At 40.1% G+C, this 24,953-nt stretch overlaps 2 protein-coding genes across 2 annotated transcripts; both read right to left on the bottom strand.

Moving 5' to 3' along the window:
• Positions 1-5,571: 5,571 nt before the first annotated feature.
• On the bottom strand, positions 5,572-15,415 carry LOC118842211 (olfactory receptor 1L4-like). The gene is made up of 2 exons (XM_036749813.1): positions 15,258-15,415; positions 5,572-6,508 (listed from the first exon to the last, which is right to left on the bottom strand). The coding sequence occupies exons 1-2, from the start codon at positions 15,413-15,415 to the stop codon at positions 5,572-5,574; spliced, it is 1,095 nt and encodes a 364-aa protein (XP_036605708.1).
• A 6,971-nt stretch (positions 15,416-22,386) lies between these two features.
• Positions 22,387-23,316, bottom strand: LOC118842210 (olfactory receptor 1L4-like). The gene has a single exon (XM_036749812.1). It carries the CDS (start codon positions 23,218-23,220, stop codon positions 22,387-22,389), a length of 834 nt encoding a protein of 277 aa, XP_036605707.1. The 5' UTR covers positions 23,221-23,316.
• Between the last annotated feature and the right edge of the window lie 1,637 nt (positions 23,317-24,953).

Raw genomic sequence — 24,953 nt, 5'->3', positions numbered from 1 at the left:
TAATCTCCCAGAAGTGCAAGTCTGACCATGTCAGACCACTACTCAAGAATCTTCAATGGCTTCTTAATACCTCCGGGATAAAATACAAACTCCTCAGTTTGACATTTTGGGACTGTCATAATGTGGCTCCAACTTACCTTTCCAGACTAATTTCATATTACTCATCTTCCTATGACTTACATTTTAGCCAAATTGACCTGCTTATTGTTTCCAGAACCCAACAGCCCATCTCCTGCCTGCCTGCCTTCGCACATACCAATTCTTAGACTATACTCCTTCCTCATCTCTACTACTTACAATTGTTAGCTTCCTTCATGTCTTGAGACTCAGATACTATCTCCTATGAGAAGTTGTTAATGCTTTCTTCCTCCTAAAATAATCAAATATATATTTATATCATTACTTCTTGAATCCCTCTAATAGAATGTAAGTTCTGTAAGGGCAGGGACTTTTTATTTTGTCTTGCTATTTGTAGTGCCTTGCACATAATAGGCTCTTAAGTGCTTTTTGAATTTAATGGAAGGAGTTGGAATAATGGACTGACCCAATATGGTAATGAGATAGGAATACCACACAGAATCAGATTCACAGAATATTAGAAATGGCAAGTACCTTAGGTATCAACTGATCCAATCTCTTCATTATTCAGGTAAGGAAACTGAGTCCCAAATAGGGGAATCAACTTACCCAGGTTCAAATTGAGAACTAAGCAGGTCTTTCTGATTCTAAGTCCAGTGCGCTTTTCGTTTCATTGCATTTTAATACATAAAAAGCTGTGACTTTATTGTTGTTAATGCTTTATTTGTGCTTTTTAATTTCATACTGCATTTACTTCCCAGCTAGGTGGCATAATAGATAGAGTGCCAGGCCTGGAATCAGGAAGACTCATCTTTCTGAGTTCAAATCTGGCCTTAGACACTTAATAGCTGTGTGACCCAGGACAAGTCACTTACCCCTATTTGCCTCAGTTTCCTCATTTGTAAAATGAACTGAAGAAGAAGATGGCAAACCACTTCTGTGTCTTTGTCAAGAAAACCCCAAATGGAGCCACGAAGGGTTCAACTGAAAACAACTGAAAACGATTGAATGACAACAATCTCCCAGTAGTACTCTCTCTTATAATAGAAAGCAATAGCTAAGCAAAACTGCCTAATACACAAATTTCATCTGCCAAAATATTTAACACTCTAAACATGCTGTTCACCACCTGTGAATTCCAAAATCAATCACCTGTAAATATTGATCCTTGAATTCGATCTGAGTTCTTTTGTTGTTTAGTATTGTCTTTATTTATACTATTACATTCATTGTTATTGTATATATTGTTTTCCTAATTTTGCTTTCTTCATTCTATTTCAATTTCTGTGTATCTTCTCAGATTTCTCTGAATTTCTCACTTTAGTCACGCCTTATACCCCATTGCATTCATTTACAGCAATGTATTTATTCTTAATTTATGTGTCTATATTATTTCCAGATTTTATCACAAAAAAGTGCTGCTAGAAATAAATTGGTGTGTATAAGACCTTTCTATCACTGGCTTCCTTTGCATTTTTGCTGGCCATAGGGTCACTGTGTAAGAGAGGATATGTGTAATTTACTTTTCTTTCATAATTTCATATTATTTTTCAGAATGGTTAGACTGAGTCTCTATACCATCAATAACGTATTAGCGTTCCTGATATCCCATAGTTCCTCCAAATATCATAATATAGATCTAGAGGTGGAAGGGCTTTCAGGAGCTGTCTTTACTCCGATTGGTGAGAGCCATTAAGATTTACAAAGAACTTTCCTCATAGTAGCTCTGTGTGGCAGCTTGTACAGGTTTTATTATCTTAGTTGTATAGATGAAGAGATCATGGCTCAGGGAGAAGTGACTTGCCTATGTTCATATAGCTAGTAAACATCAGAGGGGGCATTTGAAGTCATTTCTCCTGTCTCTAAGTCCAATAATCTTTCACTAATACTATCAATCATATTGAAAAAAGCCTCATTATACTTTGCAAAGTTCTTATGTGATGGATGCCACCAGGCTCATGCTCAATGGCTCTCCAACTTGGTAGGACCTGCTAGAGTTTCTGCTTCTCTGTCACTGTCTTCATAAGTGTGTGTCGCTACTATGAGGCATTAGAGAAAAACTTCCAGGAATGAACTCTTAGAGACAGTCCCTTCATACTCTACTCTGGTCAGAGCACAACTGGAGTAATGTGTTCAGCTCTGCCACCACATTTTGGGAAGTACATTGATAAACTGGAGAGCATCCAAGGAGGGCACCTGGAATGGTAATGAGATCTGAGGCGGTGGGTGGGGCATTAGAGCTGTGTTCAGGTATTTGAACAACTATCCTGTGGAGGAGGTATTTGATTTGTTTCTTTTTGTTTCCTGAGGGTAGAACAATTAGCTTTAGGTGGAATTTGAAAAAAGGGAAATTTAGTTTGATGCAGAGAAAAACTTCTGAATAACTAGTTCTGGGAAAAGTAGAATTTGAGGAAATGCAAGTGTTGTAAAAACAAAATAAATTAATAAAATTTATTTTAAAAATAAAAAAAGGGAATGTAGGCAAGCTGATAGACATTACTAACTCACTCAGACCAATCTCTTCTTAACAAAAAACATTTTTTTAAACTTCAGGATGTAATATCCCAAGTCTTAGATCTTTCTAGATACAAAATTTTCATAATACAGGTGGTTGCTAAGAGACGAATGAGCCACCTGAGCATCAGTTCTGATTTTCCATTCTTGTAGCACTTAAAGCAATTTAAAAATCTGTGGTTATTGAAAAGAAATGACCTACAACTGAAGCTAAAAGCAAAAGTGGAATTGGCTTCCTTGGGATGTCATTGGTTCCTCTTCCTTGGAGGTTTTCAAATAGAAGCTATATGACCACTTGTCAATTATGTTATAGCTGAGGTCCCTTTGGGGTATGAGCTGAATGGCTTCTGAGGTTACTTCCAACTTGACAATTCTGTGATTCTCTGATGTGAGTAAAGGTGATAGGAATAATGATTATAATGATGGTTCTCATTTCTATAGCAGTTAACAGTTGACAAAATAATTCCTGACAGTATCACAGTGTGGGAGACAGATGCAAATAATATCTTCATTTTACAGACGTTAGGGTTCATTGGGTGAAGTGAGAGATGACTTGCTGAATCAACCAATCGACAAGCGTTTACTAAGTGAAATGATAGAAACAGCACTTGGATTCTGGAGTCCTAGGTTCAAATCTCATCTTCAATGCTTACTAGCTTTGTTACCTTAAACAAGTCACAACTTCGTTGCATCCGAATTTCATCATCTATAAACTGGGGATAGTTATACTTACTATGTGTACTATGCTGGGGACATTTGAGGAAATGATGCTAATATTAATACACTGCGGGAATTTTGAGTTTACGATGGAGGAAATCTTGGGTTTCATAGGACAGGCAGGCTAGAGACTGTTCTAATCAGAATCCTGATTGGATTTACTGAGGGATGAAAGTCAGGAGGTAAAATTCTAAGGTGATGATGTGTCTAGATTAATCAGTCAACCAATCCATATGCTTCTATTGTACACTTACAACCAGTGAACCTTTTCTCAAGGGGTTGCAGACACTTGTAGCTGCTGACATTTATATCATATTTTATAGTTTCCAAATTGCTTGAAACCTTGAAACCTTGATACTTACAATAATGCAGTGAGGCATGATGTGGAAACATAGGGATAGGGACTGAACCTGTGATTTCATTAGTCTAAAGAACTTTCAGGTGAATGGGTTCCCTCTGCCAATGTAGGCTGGCATCTTCTCTGCAACTTTAGGTTAAGAGAGTTGCCTCAAGCACTGAGAAGCGCTTGCCCAGTGTCACTCAAATAGTCTGTGTCTGAAATGGGACTTGAACCCAGCTCTTCCTGGTCCCAAGACCAGCTTCCTATTCAACAAATCATTTTAGATACGGGGAACAGTGATGCATACAGAAGACAAGTGACTTGCCCTAAATCACACAAGGAGTTAGTGATGGAGAAAAGACAATAGCCTTGGTCTCCAGTCTCCCAGCTTATTCTTCCATACGCCACCCAATGATGTCTTCTTGTTTAATTTTTCTCTTCATGCCTTCAAGGCCCAGCACTATGACTGGCACATTGTGTATGTAGTAAGTAGTGCTGAGCAAAATACTAGTCTCTGAGAGGAGAGGGGATGATTTGGAGAAGAAAAGGGGCAGGGGAGACGGTGCTAAGTGAGGCACGAGGATCCGGGGTTGTCTTGGACGAAGGCAGCTTTGGACTTGATTTGTACTAGGAAAGAATCTCTAAGGTTCTACTCACATAATTCATCATTCTCTTCCTGCCTCCCTGCTTTTACTCAAGTTTTTCTTTGTCCCAGAATGACTTCCTCATTCCTTGTCTTACTATCCATCAAGGTCCAACTCACCTCTTACCTCCTCCCTGAAGCCTCCTCTGTGTGCCCCACCCTTCTTTCCTTCTTTTGGCTTCCATTAGCCCTCACTATCCAGAACACTTGTAGGATTTAAAGCTGGAAGGCTCTAGAGCTTAAGAGGCCATGTAACTTAACTCCCTCACTTTTTCAGATGAGGAAACTGAGACTCAGAAAGATGAAATGACTTGCTTGAGATAACATAGGTAGTAAGCAGCAGATCTGGGATTTGAACCTAGGTCTTCTGACTTTGGAACAGATCTGGGATTTGAACCCAGGTCTTCTGACTTTGGAGCAGATCTGGGATTTGAACCTAGGTCTTTTGACTTTGGACTAGGGATTTTTCCATTTTATCCTGCAGTTTGACTCACTGGGCACAGTTGTAACTGCCTAGTATCATTGCTTATCTTTTATATGTACATTTTCTCTCCCCAACTAGACTATAAGTGATCTAATGACATGGGCCTCCTTGATGTTCTTTATATAGGATGCCTCATCTCCAGATGGGGCATTTCCACTGACTGTCCTCCATGCCTGGAATCCTCTCCATCCTCATCTCCACCTCTTTGCTTCTCTGAATTCCTTTAAGCTCCTTTAAGTTCTACATGAAGCCTTTCCCTGTCCCCCTTAGTGCTGGTGCTCTCCCTTTGTTGATTATCTCTAGTTTATCTTGTTGGTACATATGTGTTCGTATGTTGTCTCTTCCCATTAGACTAGAAGCTTCTCAAGAGCAGGGACTGGTTTTGCCCTTACTTGTGTTCTCAGTATTAGCAGAATGCCTGGCAGGTAGTAAGTACTTACATACTTGCTTTATTGACTAGCTGACTCTTTGAGATAAGGGTCTATGTCATATCCCTTTCTATTCCCAGTATTAAATACATGCACTCAGCAAATGTTGATGATGATCAATGAATCACAAAAAGATCCTTAGGGACCATTCAGTTTGACCATCTTAATTTACAGGGTGAGAAATGGAAGTCTAGAGAAGTTAATTCTAGGGTCATCCAGGTACTGAATAGCAGAACCAGAGCTAGAATCTAAGTCTTCAAACTCATTTAGTTTCCTTTCTGCTTCATTGAATGTTTTACAGTGATGACAGCTACTCTGCCCCAGCTTGTTCTGAGGTCATTCTGTTGGGTGAGAAGGATGGTGCTGGCTATTCTGCTCTGCCTATCACTTTCCTTAGGGCTCCCTTCATGTCCTTATTCCTGAGGCTATAGATGAAAGGGTTCAGCATGGGGGTGACCACAGTGTAGATGATTGTTACTACTCGATCCTTGGTGACTGAGTAGGTAGACGAGGGGCGAATGTATACTGAAATGATGGTTCCGTAGAACAGTACCACAACAGTGATGTGGGAGCTACAGGTGGAGAAAGCCTTATACCTTCCTCTCCCTGAGGGAACCCTCAGCACAGCACGTGTGATCCAGACATAGGAGATGACTATGAATAAGAATGGGCTCATGATCACCAAGGAGCCTTCAGTGAAAGCCAAGACCTCATTGATAGAGGTGTCAGAGCAGGAGAGTGTCAGCAGGGGCTGGACATCACAGAAGAAATGATGTATAGTGTTAGGCCCACAGAAGGACAGGCGGGCCATGAGAAGTGTGTGAACCAGTGAGTGACAGTGGGATACCACCCATGACATGGCCACCAACAGGATACAACGCCTGGGGCTCATGGCTGTGGTATAGTGTAATGGGTTACAGATGGCCATGTAACGGTCAATAGCCATTACAGCCAAGAGGAAACTATCTGTGATGCCAAATGCCACAAAGAAGTACATTTGGGCAATGCACTGGGCAAAAGGGATGGCCTTGTTCTGCATCAGCATGCTCACCAGCATCTGGGGCACAATAACAGTGGTGAAGCAGATGTCAACCAAGGACAGGTTGGAAAGGAAGAAGTACATAGGGCTGTGAAGGCGGCTGTCACCTAAGATAGCTGCAATGATGATTGTGTTGCCTGTCACATTGAGGAGGTACATGGCCAGGAACAGTACAGTGAGCCACACTTGCTGCTGGGGATCAGTGGTCAGCCCTAGGAGAAAGAATTCAGACACATGGGTTTGGTTTGCCTTCTCCACTGCAGCCCTGTGGGGAAAGCAAAATTGGGGACCATTAGCTCAGTTGGATTCTGTGACTTCTCATAATCTGGAATCCTTTGGGGACCCTTCTGGGCATCCCTGAGCTTGGAGAAGGCATTAAGACATTTTGAGATTCACTCTTGTGTTCTTATATCTTCTGCATTCTTATTTCAAGAGAGAATTTCAAGCATTGCTATGTCGTTTTTCTTATTTTTCTTTGGTTTATTACTGGATCTCTTGTTAGTGGGTTGGTCATAGGAACCCTGAGAGTTAGCTCTGGAAGGAACTTTGAAGGTCATACTATTCAACCCCTTTATTTTGTAGATGAGGTGACCGAGTCTCAGAGAACTGAAGGGACTTGATCTTCTAATTCCAAATCTGGTGTCTTGTCCATTATACTAGCTTCTGCCTCCCTTTGCTAAGGCAATGACCATTCTATGTATCTTCCACCTAAATCTTTTTTTCCTGTAGTAAGCTTATTAGAGGGAGGCAGAGATTCACTTGGGTGCTAATGGTGAGCATTTGGGTCCACACAGGACTTTCACATTATTCCCCACGAAAGACTTTAACACAAATTCCAGGAGTTTCACATGAATGACTAGAAAACCAATGAGTTCAGTTCCTGTGTTAAGGGACAGTTCCTGTTACTTTGATTCAGTTCAATCCAATCCAATTTAATTTGGTTTACGAAATTGCAGTTTGAAGGGAACTCAGGAGTCACCCAATGTTAACCCCTCTATGAGACCTCTGAAAAATGATTACTTGACTCTGCTTAAAGATTTTTTTTCACTGATGAGAAATCCATTGCCTCTCAAAGCAGTCCATTTCACTTCGGGGTAATTCTAATTGTTAGGAATTTTTTCTTAGCATATATTAAAGTCTGCTTCTTTGTAATGTCCATAAATTCAATTCAATACAATTCAAATTTCCACTTCTTTCCCTATTCTGCTGCCGTCTGCCAAAAGTCTTGCTCTCCTGGAGAAATGTCTGCCTTGGGAACCCACTCTCCAGACTGGTGACTGCCTCTTCTGTTCCACTATTTCAGGAATGTTCTAATGACCATGCTTTACTTCCCAACTATTTTAACCATCTGTCTTGCCAACTGCCTTACCAATGTATATGCTTCATTCACCCTTTCGCCCAATTCTGCAATTGTTTCTGGATGGAGTGGGTCATTGTGTTTGCGTATGCTCCCCCACTCATCATCCGTGGAACTTTCTGGAACAGAGGACTCCTCCCCAGCCAACACTCCCTCTTTTGTGTATTGGCTCCCTCAGTGAACATAAGCTCCCTGAAGGCACAAAGTATATTCTTTTTGTACATTCAGTGCTTAGCGTAGTGCTTGGCACATAGTAAATGCTTCATAATGGTTTCTCATCCATCCATCCAAGGGTAAGTCAAGTCAACAAATGTTTTGCATCTACTGTTGGGCTACTCTTATACGGCAGGAAGAACCCTGGATTTGTAGTCACAAGGTTGGGTTTGTCCTTTTATGCATCTTACTGGTTGCATCATCTGGGGGCAAGACTCAGCTGCTCATTTCTTCTGTCCTGGCTGCCTCACAGGATTGTCATGAGGATTAGGTAAGGTAGCTTATGTTATTGCTTTGTAAATTATAAAGCACAGCAAAGTCAGCTATTATAATTGCTTTGGCCAAAGGCTGTGCTTGCTTTGTTTGTGGAGATACATTTAGCTAAGTCATACTCCCTGGCTTCCTGGAACTTAAATGATTGCAAATGAGATACGCTGAAATCAAAGAAGAAAACAGGGAGAAGAGAATATATCACTGGGGGGAAGAAGTTATACTAGAGAAGATGGGAAAGAAACTAAGGGGAAGTTGTAGAGGGTTAGGATTTGCAGGGACCTGAGCCCCTGACTACAACTCCACGGGCTAAAATTTTTTGAGAATGGGCCTGGCCTCTTTTTAGCAAGCTCGTATGGCATAAGCATGAGGTCTCATCTGGTGTCCCACCAGGCAGAGGAAGGGTCCTTCTTCCAAAATTTCATAGAATAATAGAATGTTAACAGAGCTGGAAAAGACCCCAGAATATAGAATATGCATTCAAGGAACCAAAAAGGTAATCTTGCTAAGCCTCTACTAAAACAGGAATTGCCCCTAAAATACACCTAATAAGTGGTAATCTAGTCTCTGCTTGAAGATTTACAGTGTTGAGGAATACAGCACCTTCTAAAGCAGCCCCTTCTATTAATGAATAGATATAATTGTTCCTCATTATGAGATAAAATTCTGTCTCTACCCAACTGGTCTTATTTTTTTCCCTCTGGGGCCAAGGCCAATAAACCTAAACCTTCTTCTACATAACAACTCACTAAATTAAGCACAATTGCTATGGGGTATATGTCAGAGTCAGAGAATTTCAGGTTTAGGCTAGATGAGAAGGCTGAATTTGGAGTCAGAGGACCTGAGCTGCAATCCCAATTTCATTATTGGTGGTCTGTGTGTGCTTGGGCAAATCATTTAATCTCTCTGAGCTTCAGATGCCTTAAGGGCCTGTTATAGATGACCTCCGATGCCCTTCATAGCTCTAGGTTTTTTGAGTCTATGACATTTGGTGTTCTAGTCCAACCAGTCACACAATACAGGCATCCCCTTAAGGGAGTAATCACCCAGTTTCTTTTGCTGAGGCATCCAGGAGTGTGATGGTAAGAGCACTGGTCTTAGAGTCTGAACACCTGGATTTGTGTGCCACTGCTTGACATTTATTACCTATATTGCTCTGGGAAAATCATTTAGCTTTTCTGCTCCTTTGTTCCCTTATTTGTAGAATGGCAGCAAAAACACTGCACTAGGTATGTTGCAGGATTATTGTGAGAAAATGTTTTTTAGTAGAGTTACCAAACTGGTAATATCAGGGGATATATTTTACCTGGATAGTGAGATATGACCTAGACAGCAATACAATTATATGGATTCAGAGCTAGTTGAATAGCCAGACCCAGAGTTTTCATTAAAACTTCAATGCCAGCTAAGAAGGTCTCCAGTGAAGCGCCTCAGGGGTCAGCACTCAACCCTGTGCTATTTAGTACTTTTACCAGTGACTTGGATGAAGGTATAGATGACACGCTTGTTAAATGTGTAGATGCCACAATGCTGGGAGGGATATTTAATACCCTGGGTAGTGGAGTCATGGGACAAAAAGCTCTTTGTTTAGAAATTTAGGTTGAATCTAAGAACAGGAAATTAATGGAGACAAATATAAAAATCATAGCGAGGGTTCAGAAATAACTTACACAAATATAATATGGGAGAGGTATAGCTAGAAAGGAGGCGCTAGGTCATGAAGTGCATAGAGCTCTGGAGTCAAGAAGACTTGAGTTCAGTTAGTTAGATACTAGCTGTGTGACTTTGGGCAAGTCTCTTAACCGCCTTTTGCCTCAGTTTTCTCATCTGCAAAATGGGGATAATAATAGTACTTGCCTCCCAGCATTGTTGTGATACTCACATGAGATAATAATTGTATTATGATGTGCCTGACACATAAGTAAACATCACATAATATTAGCTATTATTATCATTAAGTTCAACTTAACTCCAGAATGTAGTTGAGAAAGTTAATCTTTTTTTTGGAGGGGGGAAGGCAAGGCAATTGGTGTTAAGTGACTTGCCCAAGGTCACACAGCTAGTAAGTGTCAAGTGTCTGAGGCTGGATTTGAATGCAGGTCTTCCCGACTCCAGGGCTGGCGCTCTATTCACTGTGCCACCTAGCTGCCCCAAAAGCTAATCTTTGTTGAGGTGTATTCAGGGGCATATTGTCTAGGACTAGGGCAATGATAGTCCTACTGTATTCTTCTCTGGTATATTGTGTTCAGTGTGGAGCATTGTATTTTAGGAAGGATATTGATACACAGGGGAGTGTATAGAGGAGGGCAGCCTGGATGGTGAAAGGCCTTGAGGTTTATGCCATATGAGGATTTGTTGAAGGTACTGGAAAATGTTCAGTCTGTAGAAGAGAAGACAGGGAGGACAGAAGAAAGGCGCTTAAGTGTTTGAAAGGCTGTCATATGAAAGGGAAGGTTAGACTGGTTCTGCTTTGTGCCCCAAAGGAAGAATTAGAAGCAACAGATAGAAGTTGCAAAACAGATTTTGGCTTGATGTAACGAAAAAAGACAATTACAACTGTCCGAAAGTGGAATGGGCTACCTTGGAAAGTAACAAGTTCTCCATCACTTACGGTTCCCAACAAGAGGCTGGGTGACTACTTGTAGAATGGATTCTTGTTTTATGTATGGGTTGAAATACTTGAATTTTGAGATCCTTTCCAACTGTAAGTTGGTTGTTTCCACTGCAGTAAGATGGATTTTTGCTGAGGAATGGTGAGCTGAAGGTATCATTGGACAATTCAACTCAGAGTAAAGACGGGGTACAATAAAAGGGCTTCCCCCCCTGAAGTCACAGTTTAATAGGAAGAAATAAATCCTTTATATAGCATTTGGGAATGAGACAGACAGTGAGACATTATAGTTCCCTAATAATAGCTAGTACTTATATATCACCTACTATGTGTCAGCACTGTGTTAAGCAGTTTACAAATATTCTCCCACTTGATCATCACAAAAACCACGGGTGCAATCATTCTTCCACTTACAGTTGGGGAAATCGAGACAAATAGAGGTTAAGTGATTTGTCCAAGGTCACACAGTCTGTAAGAGTCTGAGGCTGGATTTGAACTCAGTTCTTCCTGACTGTAGGCCTAGCACTCTATCCACTGTGTCACCTAGCTGCCTCTGTTTTGGGGAAAGCATCCTGGGAAGTTTTAGAATGTGAAAAGCAGAAGAACATCAACTTACAAGTGGGAAGGGATTGAACCAGGTCTTCTCAGCAACCAGGACAAAGAAAGGACCTTCTCATCTCATCTCTCCCTGTTGTTATTACAGGTCTTCATTAGGGAGGTCCCCAGGGTCAGGGATTAAAGCTGACCAGGAATGGCAGTTGTTGTTAGGAGACCCAGAACAATGGAATCCTAGAATTACAGATTTGGGAAGGACTTTTAAGATGATCTAATCTACTCCTCTGTTTTGTAGAGAAAAAAATTGAGGCCCAGAAAGGGGGATCTACTTGCTCATGGTCACCAAGTGGGTTTAGCAGCAGAGCTGGCAAAAAATATGGGTCTCATGATTCCTAGCTCAGGGCTCTGGATTCTTTTCATTATACCATCTTTCCCCTAATTTTGTGGTAAAGAGGAAATGTCCAGGGGTAGGGTCATTGCCAAAAAAGCATTAAACTCTAAACAGCTAGCTTCTCTACATGCTGGGATGGAATTCTCAATCTTCAGTGGTCTCCTGACCACCAATCCTATGTTCAGAGATTGAGGAAGGAAGGAGGGAAAAGGGAACAGGCTATAGTGAAGTATTTAGAAAGGGTGAGGAGGTGAGTGAGGGGTAGAAGAAGACAAAGGCTGGAATCATACTCTTACTTACTGGGCTACTGATTAGTGACATACAGTCTTTTCCAGGAGTCAGTAAGCATTTATTAAATACCTGTGAAGTGCCAGGCACTATGCTAAGTACTGGGGATACAAAGAAAGGGAAAAAACCAATCTTTGCTGTCAAGGAATTCACATTCCAACAGAAGAGACAATTGCAAACAACTATATGCATACAAGCTATAGATGGGTTAAACTGGAGATAATAACAGAGAGAAGACACTAGCAATTAAGGGAAACCAGGAAAAGCTTCTTATGAAGGTGAGACTTTAACCAAGATTTAGAAGAAGCCAGGAGGCAGAGTACCAGATATGGAAGACATTCAGTGAAAATGCCTAGAGTCAGGAGCTGGAGTGTCATGTATAAGGAAACTGGGAAATATAGACTGTAAAAGCTGGAAGGCTCTGAGAACACAGAATTTTAGAGCTGGAAGGGACCATAGAACATAGAATGTTAGCATACAGAAAATAGAATTTTAAAGCTTAAATGACTTTAAAAATCATCTAGTGTGATCTTTTTGCCATTTTACAGATGAGAAAACTGAGCAGAGAGATCACAGAAGCTTATAATTAAAGCTTGAAGGTGCCTTAGAGATATCTGATCAAGTCCAACTCCTTTCTATAGATGGGCTAATGGATGCTGCAAGAAGATAGAGAACTTACCCAGGGACACCCATCTCAGAAGTGCCTGAGGCAGGATTTGAAATGAGATCTTCTTGACTCCAAGCCCAGCACTTTATCCACTGTGCCACCTATCTCTTTTTCTATAGGGATCAAGAACTCAGAAGAAGTGGCTAGCCTAAGGTCACAAAGCAAGTTCATTGGCAAAGCCAGACTAGCGAACAAGTCTTTTTACTCCCAATGAATTACCCTTCCCATTATACTACATTATTTCTTCTCTTGGCTTTTTTAGTCCCATTCTCTTAGGATGATAAGAAACCCCAAGTGGGGGGAGGGTAGTTGGGTAAGTAATGTTCCCTCAGGATTGACCTGAGATAGATTGTTAGGCTAACCCAGTGAGAAGAGCTAATGATTTCTTCCCTTTCAAAGGAGGTAATCTCAGAAAATCCCTAGTCAGGTTAGAGGGAAGATTATATCTGGTTCTCAGGGAGATAAGCCCTTAGTTCTTCCAATAGAGTCAAGACCCCGAAGGATCATATAATACTAGAGGGGAAGTGGTATAGGGAGTGGGTGAAACATCATGCTATCTATGACCTTGCCTGGAGAGAAGTCCCATCTCTCACACCCATGTCTCCTTTCCCTGGAGCCTCATTAAATGGTCTAGCTTGGAAGAAAAGCACAAGTGTCCCCCAACGAACCCCATGAAATCTGTGTTTGGGAACCTAAAATGAAAGTACCCCTTGGGGCCTCGTAATCATTCTCTTGTTATTCTATTTTCATTTTTACTTGTTCTGCGATAAGGAAGGATGCTGGGACCTGGGCCTTTTCCTTAGGTACATAGGGAAGTACAAACAAGTTGTCAAGTCAACAAGCATTTATCAAAAGTACTTACTATGTGCTCAGATCTGTGCGAGGCACTGGGGATGTAGAGACAAAAAACCAGGTTTCTGTCCTCAAGGAGTTTGTTTTCTAATGGGGGAGACAGCACGTAAACAACTATTTGCATACAGCATATGTACAGAGTAAATGGAAGAGACTCAGAGAGGAGAAAGGAAAAGAGGGGTAAGGTTGGTAGGAAATTGGGAGATCTAGGCTGTATCCTAGCTCTGGCAGTAAGTGGCTGTATAACTTCATGCAAGTCACTTTCCCTCTCTGTTCTCTATGTTTATATGTCAAGTGAGCATAAAACTTTTCTTGACTACCTTCAGCATTGTTGGGTGGGATCACATGAGATAAGAAAAGGGAAAATCCTCAGGAAAGTGTTAATTTGATCAATAGATTATGAGTAGGTAAGAGTGTTCTGCTACCCCATGACCTTCACTTTAAACTGCTTTTTTTCCTTATGAAAAACTTTTCTGTACATCCTGCCTGCTCTTGCAGGAATATATGTGAAAGGAGGACTTTGAAGCGTTTACTTCAAACACATAGAATGGTAAATTGGTTTATGATTTGGCATTGATAGTGCCTGGAATAATCGGAGTTGATCAAGCTTGGTTGGATGTATTCCCTTAGTTCAGGGCTTCTTACATTATTTTTCCATTCAGTGACCCCTTCAGTGCTTAGTTGACCTACTGAACTTTCTTTTACATTTAATTTTTATTTTTTTTCAATTACATGTAAAAAAAGTTAACATTTGTTTTTTAAAATTTTGAGTTCCAAATTATCTCCCTTTTCCTCCTCTCACCTCATTGAGAAAGCAAGCAATTTGATGTGCATTATGTATGTGCAGTCATGCAGAGTATTTCCATGTTAACCATGTTGCGAAAGAAAATGTAGACAAGACCCCCAAAATAATAAATATTGAAAGTAAAAAAGTATGCCTCAATCTACATTTAGACTCCATTAGCTCTTTCTCTGCAGATGGATCACATTTTTCGTGATAAATCCTTCAAAGTTATCTTGGGATATTATATTGCTGAGAAGAGCTAAGTCATTAACAACTGATGATTGCACAATATTGCAACAATTTCACTTTGCATCAGTTCATGTAAGCCTTTCCAGGTTTTTCTGAAATCATCTTGCTCATCAATTTTTTTCAGATTTAAAAAAAGTTTTTATCAATTTTTTATAGCACAATAGTATTCCATTACAATCATCACAATTCCATCACATTCCATACTGTTCTCCAAATGACAGGCATCCTCTCAATTTCCAATTCTTTGTCACTACAAAAGAGCTGCTATAAATATTTTTCTACATATAAGTCATTTTCCTTTAAAAAAATCTCTTTGGGATACACACCTAGTAGTGGTACTGCTGGGTCAAAGGGTATGCACAGTTTTATAGACCTATGGGCATAGTTTCAAATTGTTCTCCAGAATGGTTAGATCAGTTCAAACTCTACCAACCGTGCATTGGTGTCCCAATTTTTCCATATCCCCTCCAACATTTGTTATTTTTCTTTTCTGTCATATTAGCCAACACTATAGGTGTGAGGTGGTACCTCAGAGTTGTTTTAATTTGCATTTCTCTAATCAATTGTGATTTAGAGTATTTTTTTAATATTCTTCTTCTCAAAACTGCCTGTTCATAACCTTTGAGCATTTATCATTTGGGAAATAATAACTTCTTTTAAATTTGACTCAGTTCTCTATATATTTGAGAAATGAGGCCTTTGTCAGAGAGACTTCCTGTAAAATTTTTTTCCTAGCTTCCTGCTTCTCTTCTAATCAGGGCTCCATTAAGTGCCTACTGATCTTCATCAGCTGGGGTCAGCTGGCAGATGTGGGAAATTTCACTTGAGTAGCGAAGCCCAGGGATGTGGTCCCAGGTGGTTGGCTGCTTGAGTGGATGCCTAGGAGGTTTGCTATGTGTGAGGCCAATGCACCTTCTGTGGCAGTTTAATGTCATAGTTATGGTCTGAGCCACATTCTGAGAAATAATTCCAGTGAGATTAGTCCAAGACTAATTTTTATCATTGCTCATTGACCTTAGGAACATCAGTTTGAACCAATCACTTACTTCCTTTTTTGCCCCTCTCCGTCCTCTCCCTTATTGCCCCCAGAATTTCATAGTCCCATCAAGGATCCATGCTCTCCCAAGGACACAGAAGTGACATATTTTCCCTGGACCAGCACAAACACATGGGCAGAATTGAGCTGTTCTCGACACACTTTGGATGAAGTTCCTTGGTCTACCAAGTCTTTGTAAATCCTTCAGTTTGCCAACTCTATGACAACTCTCTGGTAAAAGTTAATGAAGGGACAACCAGAATCACTTGCACAGAATGTGATGTGATATGTTATACTGTGTATAAGTACACAGTTGAAGGGTAAGTGTGGCAACACAATTCATCTGAAAGAAGGTGTGTGTTAATTAACAGCAAGCTCAACATGAATCAGTAATGCAATATAGAAGGCCCCCCATCAACCCCTTCCCCTAACAAAATCTAATGCATTCTCCTGGATGGGAGTGATGGCTAATCATTAGCTGTGGTTACAGTGATGGTGCATAGGATGGGTTGACTTGTTCTAGAGAGGCAGGTATCTTAAAGTTCAACAGCTGAACAGATAGTGTAGAGTGCTAGGCCTAGAGTCAGGAAGACCTGAGTTCAAATTATGCCTCTGATGTTTACTGTTACCCTAGGCAAACCATTTACCCTTCAATGCTCAGTTTCTCCATATGTAAAATGTGGGGTAATAACAGCACCTACTTTACAGGGCTGCTATGAGGGTCAAATGAGATAACATTTGTAAAGCGTCTTGTAAATCTTAAAAGCACTTACTAAATGTTGGCTATTATTATTATTTCAATATCCTCAACAAGTGGTCATTCAAACTTTACTTGAAAACCTATGTAAAAAGGGGGACCTACTGCATCTAGAGGCAGTCCATTCTACTTTTTTGATTATTAGGAATAATTGTCAGGAAATTTTTCCTTATATCAAACTTAAATATTCTTTCAAACTTCTACTGATTATTCCTAGTGCTGTCTACTGGGGATAAGCAAAGCAAGTCTAATCTCTTTTCCACATGACAGCTCATTAGATATTTGACAACAACTATGATGCCTTTCATCTGTCTTCTTTCATCAGTTCTTTCAACTGTTTCTTATATGATATGATCTTCAGGCCCCTCATTACTCAGGTTGACCCTTTGTTGGATGATCTTCAGTTGATCAATATCATTGCTAAGATATGGCATCAAGGACTGAACAGAATTTGTCTGATGTAGTCTGACATTGAGAGGGTGCAGAAGTACTATGTCCTTTTTCTTGGACATATCCCTCTCTTTGTGCAGCCTAAGATGAAATTAATCTGTTATCTATGTCTTTGACGAAAATGTTAAATAGAAGAGGGTCAAGTGCAGATCTGTGAGGCACATACCTCTTTCCAAATTGACATAAAAATATTAATGACTACTGTTTGTGCCTGACAACTCAGCTACCTTGAATTCTCCTAACCCTTGTAATGTACAGCCCACGTCTTTCCATCTTTTCTACAAGATTAGCACAAGAGACTTTACCAAATGTTTTGCTGAAATTCAGGTAAACTTTATCTAAAATATTCCTCTGATATAAATAACCCTGTCAAGAAAGGAAATGAGATTAGTCTGTCTTGCTCAAAGGATCATAGATGTTGAGCTGTAAGGGACCTTGGATGTCATCTAGTCTAACGCTATCTGACCTAGTCTAATCATTTTATAGATGAGGTAGGTGAGGAAGGGATATTAAGTGACTGGCCCTGGGTTACAAAGGTAGCAAGTAGCAGAAATGGGATTGACTTAACTGGGGGATTTTTCAATGTAACTCATGAATACACTTTGTCATCACTGCTTCCTTTGATTGATGTCTGTCTACTAATGATTCTTTTCATGATGTGTTCTTGAATTTTGCCAGAAAATGAAGTCAGTTTCAATGACTTATAATTTGTAGACTCTCTTTCCTTCTCTTTATTGAAAATTCAGAATTTACCCTTCTTCTTTTCTGTGTTGCTCCCTTCCAGTCTTCATAATTTTGTAAAGCTCATTGGCTATTACTCAGTAACCAAACCTTTCATTTTTTTCAGTAACTTGGAATGTAATTTCTTTGGTTCTGATGAAATGAACTCATCAAGGTCATTCTCCTAGTACTTTTCTACTTAATTTTTTTGGATGCCAACTTCCTCTTAGTCATTTTTGTTTCTAGTCTAAAGATAATTTTCTGTCAAAGAGAAGACAGAAGTCTAATAAAAATTCACCAGTTCTGCCTTCTCTCTGTAAATAATTATAATTGTTGCATTCACCTCAGGCAGCTGTCCATCAATTCTTTAATTGGTCTCTTTCCCTCCAATATTGGTCAAAACTCCTTTTTTGTTGTCTTTCACTTTACTTGACAATAACATTAGCTCTTCTGACACTATTCTTTTTTAAAAATTTTTCTTTTATTATTTAATATTTTTAGTTTTCAACATTGATTTCCGTGAGATTTTGAGTTACAAATTTTCTCCCCATTTCTACCCTCCCCCACCCCAAGATAGCATATATTCTGATTGCCCCTTTCCTCAGTCTGCCCTCTCTTCTGTCACCCCACCCCCGACCCCATTCCTTTTCCCCTTACTTTCTTGTAGGGCAAGACAGATTTCTATACCCTATTGCTTGTATATGTTATTTCCCAGTTGCATGTAAAAACAACTCTTTTTTTTTGAGCATTTGTTTTTTGAACTTTGAGTTCCAAATTCTCTCCCTTCTTCCCTCCCCACACACCCTACTTGAGAATGTAAGCAATTCAACATAAGCCACACATGTATCCTTATGCAAGACACTTCTATGACAGTCATGTTGTAAAAGACTGTATTTCCCTCCACCCTATTCCTGTCCCCCTTTATTCAATTTTCTCCCTTGACCCTGTCCCTTTTCAAAAGTGTTTGCCTTTGATTGCCTCCTCCTCCTATCTGCCCTCCCTTCTATCATCCCCCCTCACTTATCCTCTTTCCTCCTGCTTTCCTGTAGGGTAAGATGCCCAGTTGAGTGTGTATGTTATTCCCTCCTTAAGTCAAAATCAATGAGAGCAAGATTCACTCATTCCTTTTCATGTGCCCCCTCTTCCCTTCCAATAGAACTGCTTTTTTGCCAATTTTATATGAGATGATTTGCCCCATTCTATCTCTCCCTTTTTCCTTCTCCCAATATATTCTTCTCTCATCCCTTTATTTAATTTTTTTGAAAATATCATCCCTTCATATTCGACTCACCCTGTACCCTCTGTCTATATATATGTATATTGCCTTCAACTACCCTAATACCAAGAAAGGTTTCATGAGTTACGAATATCATCTTTCCATGTAGGAATGTAAACAAAACAATTCAACTTTAGTAATTCCCTTATGATTTCTTTTTCCTGTTTACCTTTTCATGCTTCTCTTGATTCTTATATTTGAAAATCGAATTTTCTATTCAGCTCTGGTCTTTTCCCGGAGAAAGCCAGAAAGTATTCTGTTTTATTGAAAGCCCATATTTTGCCCTTGAGTATTATACTCAGTTTTGCTGGGTAGGTGATTCTTGGTTTTAATCCTAGCTCCTTTGACCTGTGGAATATCATATTCCAAGCCTTTCAATTGCTTAATGTAGTAGCTGCTAGATGTTGTGTTATCCTGATTGTGTTTCCACAATATTCAAATTGTTTCTTTCTGGCTGCTTGCAATATTTTCTCCTTGACCTGAAAACTCTGGAATACAATATTCCTTGGAGTTTTCTTTTTGGAATCTTTTTGAACAGGTGATTGGTGAATTCTTTCAATTTCTATTTTATCCTCTGGTTCTAGAATATCAGGGCAGTTTTCCTTTATAATTTCTTGAATGATGATGTCTAGGCTCTTTTTTTGATCATGGCTTTCAGGTAGTCCAATAATTTTAAAATTATCTCTCCTGGATCTATTCTCCAGGTCAGTGGTTTTTCCAATGAGATATTTCACATGTCTTCCATTTTTTCATTTTTGGTTCTGTTTTATAATTTCTTGATTTCTCTTAAAATTCCAGAGTTCTAGCTGCAGGTGCTTCCAGAATCCCTGGCCCACCAGGTTGGAGGAATCCAGTGGTGGATCAGAGCAGGAGTACAGGGAGCACTTTGCTGGTGCAGAGGCAGGGTTCTCTTGCGTTTTCCTGATTGGATCTGGGTTGTGGTCTTCATTGGTGGTTCTTGGGGGGGGGGGAGGAGCACTGTTTTGGCAGAGCTTCTGGTGGCTTAGAAGTAGCTCTGAAAACAGCGGTGTAAGGCCCCTGAAGCTTGGGACAAAGCACTCTCCACTTTCAAGGTAGTCATAACCTGACCAAAAGCTCAAGGGTGAAGTATTTGGCTGGGAACATGAGCCGCAGGCAGCAAAAAAGGACTCAGACTCAGACTATAGATTCTTTTTTTGGTGACAAAGAAGATCAAAACATACAGCTAGAAGAAGTCAACAAAGTTAAAGAGCCTACATCAAAAGCTTCCAAGGAAATATGAATTGGTCTCAGGCCATGGAAGAGCTCAAAAAGGATTTGGAAAATCAAGTAAGAGAAGTGGGGGAAAAATTGGGAAGAGAAATGAGAATGATGCAAGAAAATCATGAAAACAAGTCAACTACTTGCTAAAGGAGATCCAAAAAAATAATGAAGAAAATAACAGCTTAAAAATAGACAAACCCATAAACTGGTAACAAAATTCTTTAGTTTAGACTCCCCAAAATGATGAAGTTAAATTTTTTCTTCAGGTAGCAAGGATTTATTTCCCGCCCATGCTCCAATTAATTAAAAAAACAAACAAAAAAATCCTTGTAACAGATATGTATGCATAATCAAGCAAAACAAATTCCTAAATTAGCCAGTCCAAAAATAAACATGTCTTATTCTGTACTCCATCCATTTTTTCTTTCTTAAGAGAATGCTTTGTCACCAGTCTTCTGGAATCTTGGTTGGTCATTGTGTTTACTTAATGGTAGCTTACTTTGAGAGCTACCAAACAAACAGTACATTTCCCACAGGTGGACCTCCTTGGTATATAAGTGAGCAAATAACAAGTCTGATCATCTGGGGAATGTTCAAATAAACAGAATGGCAATATGAATGGCAATACAAATGGCATCAAAAGCTGCTGCCAGCAGCTGTGGTGCCAAAATGGCCAGAGATGGCCGAATGCCGCGGAGAGTAAAAAGAAAACATGGGCCAGGCGGAGGAGTAAAGATCATCTCTGTTTATTAAACTGAGGGACAGGGCTTATATACCCTTTCAGGCAAGCAGAATCAATAAATCCAGGTGTGAGGCGTTGCATAATACATGACTTCCTTGTGCTTTTGTTCCTCTTTTGCTGTAAATAATATTGTATTAATAGCCCACGGGTGGTATTTAGCACGTGTGTGCCATGGGGTTTTGGAGAGAGCATGTGTGTACCAAGGAGGCTTGAAGAGCCTTTATCCTGAGCAGCACATGCATGCCAAGGGTGGGGGTGGGGTGGGGATGGAGAGCCCACATGCCGAATCATCAGACCAAGCACAGGAACAGGCCTCTGGCCTGTATCTTATCCCAGAATGGACTTCCTCAGAGCTGGCCCTCTACAAAAAGACACAAAAAGCTCTTTGAGGGGGGCAAGTTGTGCTAACAGAATTTCCTGAAGGAGAGTAACTATTTAATGGGAAAGCTCTCATCTTTTGTAAAGTCTTCTCTTCTACCTGTTATGGGTAGTTTGCCTCATCCTAAAAGGGACTTTTTCTCTTGAGAGGTTTGGAGAACTGCCAAGGTGACAGCTTTGATTTCCTTGAGTCAGATAATCATTTTCATAGCAGATGGAGGATTTTCCCTAGATTACCATATACACCTTATATGGTCTAGATACCCTCTCCTCATAGAGTAGCTTAAGGGGAAGAGAGGATCATGGTCCTGACAGGGAATGCTGAGCTCTAGAGCTGAAATGGATAATTCTGAAGCCTACTGAGCCCTACAAGATACAGCCAAAGAAAGTTGCATAATGGGAAAGGTGTAGGAACTAGACCTATGATTTCATTTGTATAGGGAACTCCCAGGTGAGGATACTCCCTCTATCAATGTGGGTCTGCTCTTTCTCTGCAATTTATAGTCTTAAAGGATTGCTTAGTGCACTGAGGAATTAAGTGAGCTGCCCAGAGGTCACACAGCCAGTATGTGTCAGAGGACAGCCTTTAATAAGGTTTTCCTATCTTAAAGGACAGCTCTCTACTCAGTATGTCGTGCTGCCTCCAGCATGGGCCCATGGGGCTTAATGAAGGGATCAGGGTGGGACCAGGCCAGAGGTCACAAGGGCTGGGGAAGAAAAGTGTCATTTTGTAGCTTCCTATTTTAACTAATTATTCTTGCTAACTAGGTGATGGAGGATAAATGCTATCAAAACTACTTAAATTTTAGTGCCATGGGACAAAGCCCCAGTTGCCCTATGCTTGGTTATAGTTTTTCTTAGCTGAGTGCCTTGCAAGAATCAAGTGCTGACTAATGTATGTGAAGTAAATGAATTGATGAAATTAGAGCTGACCTTTGGCACATTTGTGAATTTGGCAGTTTGTCTTTGGTATTTACCCATCATGCACACTTTCCTCAAATTCATGGAACTCTTTCTTAGTCTTAACCCTCCTTGGTGTACTTCTGCTTTTTCCACCATAAAACAATAACTAGTTCTATGATGATCAAAAGTCACCTTCTCCCTCTAGGCTTCAACTCCCTCATCTGTAAAATGAGACAATTGGACTTAGATGATCTCTAAGATCTCTTTCAGTTGTCACACTCTGTGTTCCATGTTATAATATTTTACATTCCAAGTTCCCTTCTCATTCTAACATTCTTATGTTCCAAATGTCCCTCTCTTTCTAGCATTCTGGGAGTCTCTGCTGCCATGAGTCTATGATTTCTAAAACTTGATTCTATCCCTCAACTTTCCCAGGCCCTGTTTCATGTCCTTGTTCCTAAGGCTATAGATAAAGGGATTCAACATAGGGGTGACCACTGTGTACATGACTGTGGCCACTCGATCTTTGACCACAGAGTAGCTGGACAGGGGACGGAAATAGACATAGATAGTACTTCCATAAAAGAGAACCACAATGGTGAGGTGGGAGCCACAAGTGGAGAAGGTCTTCCATTTTCCTGATGCCGAGGGGACTTTGAGGATGGCAATAATGATCCGAAGATAGGAGAAGATTATGCATAAGAAGGGGGTCACAATAACAGCCAATGTCTCTGTCATGACCACAACCTGACTAGAAGAGGTGTCAGAACAAGAAAGCTTCAGCACTGGCTGGGTGTCACAGAAGAAGTGTTTGATGACGTGGGAGGCGCAGAAAGACAGACGGGACATGAGAAGCACACGTAGGAGAGCGTGGAGATGTGAGATCACACAGGAAGCCACTGCCAAAATGACACAAAGCCTGTGACTCATGACCATGGCATAGTGTAAGGGATTACAGATGGCTACCAAGCGGTCAATAGCCATGGATGCTAGAAGATAGCTATCTGTGTTTGCAAAGGCCATGAAGAAGTACATCTGCACTAGACAGCCTATGTAGGAGATGGCCTTTGTCTCTGACAGAAAATTCACCAGCATCTTGGGAACAATGTCAGAGGTGAAGCAGATATCAGTGAAAGACAAGATGCTTAGGAAGAAATACATTGGGGTATGAAGCCTTGAGTCTGAGCGGATGGCTAGAATGATTAGCAAATTCCCAAGGAGGGTGACTATGTACATGCTGAGGAATATGGTGAAGAGTGGCTTCTGTAACTGAGGGTTTGAGGACAGTCCCAAGAGGATAAATCCAGAGGTGCTACCACTGCCCCAGCTGCTATTATCATTCTTTTCCTCTAAGGTATCTGGAATTTTCACAGAAGGTTTAATATATTAATTATAATAATAACATAATAATAAAATAAGTATTTCAAAAATAAGAAGAATGTCCTCAGGGTAGGTCTCATTACTATAGTACAAGCTGTCTCAAAAGTTTTAGTGCAGATTAAGTTTTGATAAGTTCAAACTTATTTAAATGGATGAAACTTAATAAAAGCTTATTGGAACTTAAACTGCACTAAGACTCTTGGGACACCCTATATTTGAAGGTTTACATAGCACTTTTCTCAAAATAGCTCTGAGTCAGGTAACACAAATCAAATTCTTCCCCCTTTACGGATTAGAAAATCGAGAATCAGATAGATACAGTGATTTGTTTAAGGTCATACACCTAGTAAAGGCAGGTATCAAAACTCAAACTCAGGTCTTCTGACTCTAAGACATGTTCTTTTTCAATAAGCAATTCATTCCCTTCCTTATAAACAGAGGCAATGACAAGAGACATCTTTGCATTTTGACAGGTCAGTTGGTAGAATGGAGAAAGCACTAGATTGAGTTGCTTGCTAATGTATTAGCTGTGTAATATTGGGAAAGTCACTTGATATCTCTGAGCCCAGGTTCTGTCTATAAAATAACAGTTCTGCCTATTTCAGAGTGTTGTTTTGACCATCACATGACACAAAGTAGGCAAAGTCTTTTAAACATTGAGACTTTGTTAGAGCTGGAAGGCACATTAGAACTCATTTTACAGATGAAGAAACTTTGGCTCTGAGAGGCTCAGGTGACTTCCCCAATGTTACACAGCTACTTAGTGGCTAATAAAGCCAGTGTTAAAGATAACATGCATAATGCCAAGGTCTTAAAGTCCAACAGAATGCATTCATACTGGGGAAATTTCAAGCAATTGACAGCAGATACAGGACTCTGGATCCTATGAAATTGCACCCATCTCTGAAAAATCTGAAAAGCAGTTGGTTACCTCGGGTCTGCTGAACCAAGCTATACTGTGACATAGAAACCTGATAAACCAATGACAAATGAAATTCATTAGTGTTACAGTCCAGCTCCTGGAACATTGAATCCTGAGGAGGAGAGAAATAGAAGATTCACAGAATGTTAGCCCTGAAACAATTTTAAAACACAGAAAGTTAGAGAGGGAAGATACCTTAGAACAAAGAAGGTTAGAGCTGGAAGAGATATTATAAAATAGAATGTTAAAGTTGGAAGGGAACTCAGAACATAAGAGTGTTAGAAGAGAGAATGTAAGAGCTTGATGAACATCAGAACTTATTTGTAACATAGGGTGTTAGAACACTCTTGACTTTCATTGTTGGTAAAGATCTTGAAATGTCTTATTAAAGAATTGGTTTGTAAGCAGTTAGGGAAGAACTGATCACTCAAAAGAACCACAGTGGGTTTCCTTAAGAGTAGGTAGGTTAGATTAATTCTCCTCTCTTGACAGTCACTAAAGTGACAGATAAGGAGAATTCTGTCAGCAATAATAATAACAGCTAAACTTTTTATAATGCAAAGTATTTGCACATGTTATCTCATTTGATCTTTACAACAGCCCTGTGAGGCAGGTGCTATTAATTCTCCTCAAAGACTAAGACTAAAGGGTTGAGTGTCTTGCTCAA

This window comes from Trichosurus vulpecula, chromosome 3, assembly GCF_011100635.1.
Source record: "Trichosurus vulpecula isolate mTriVul1 chromosome 3, mTriVul1.pri, whole genome shotgun sequence".
NCBI classification, from domain to species: Eukaryota; Metazoa; Chordata; class Mammalia; order Diprotodontia; family Phalangeridae; genus Trichosurus; species Trichosurus vulpecula.
This window is presented reverse-complemented; position numbering and strand designations above follow the sequence as displayed.

Bases quoted from the DNA above. Each gene is read 5' to 3' on its own strand.
- LOC118842211 (XM_036749813.1), bottom strand. From the start codon at position 15,415: ATGACATTAAACTGCCACAGAAGGTGCATTGGCCTCACACATAGCAAA. The intron at 6,509-15,257 runs GTAGGCACTTAA...CTTTCCCCACAG, and splicing joins ACCCCAGCTGATGAAGATCA to GGCTGCAGTGGAGAAGGCAA.
- LOC118842210 (XM_036749812.1), bottom strand. From the start codon at position 23,220: ATGTACATAGTCACCCTCCTTGGGAATTTGCTAATCATTCTAGCCATC.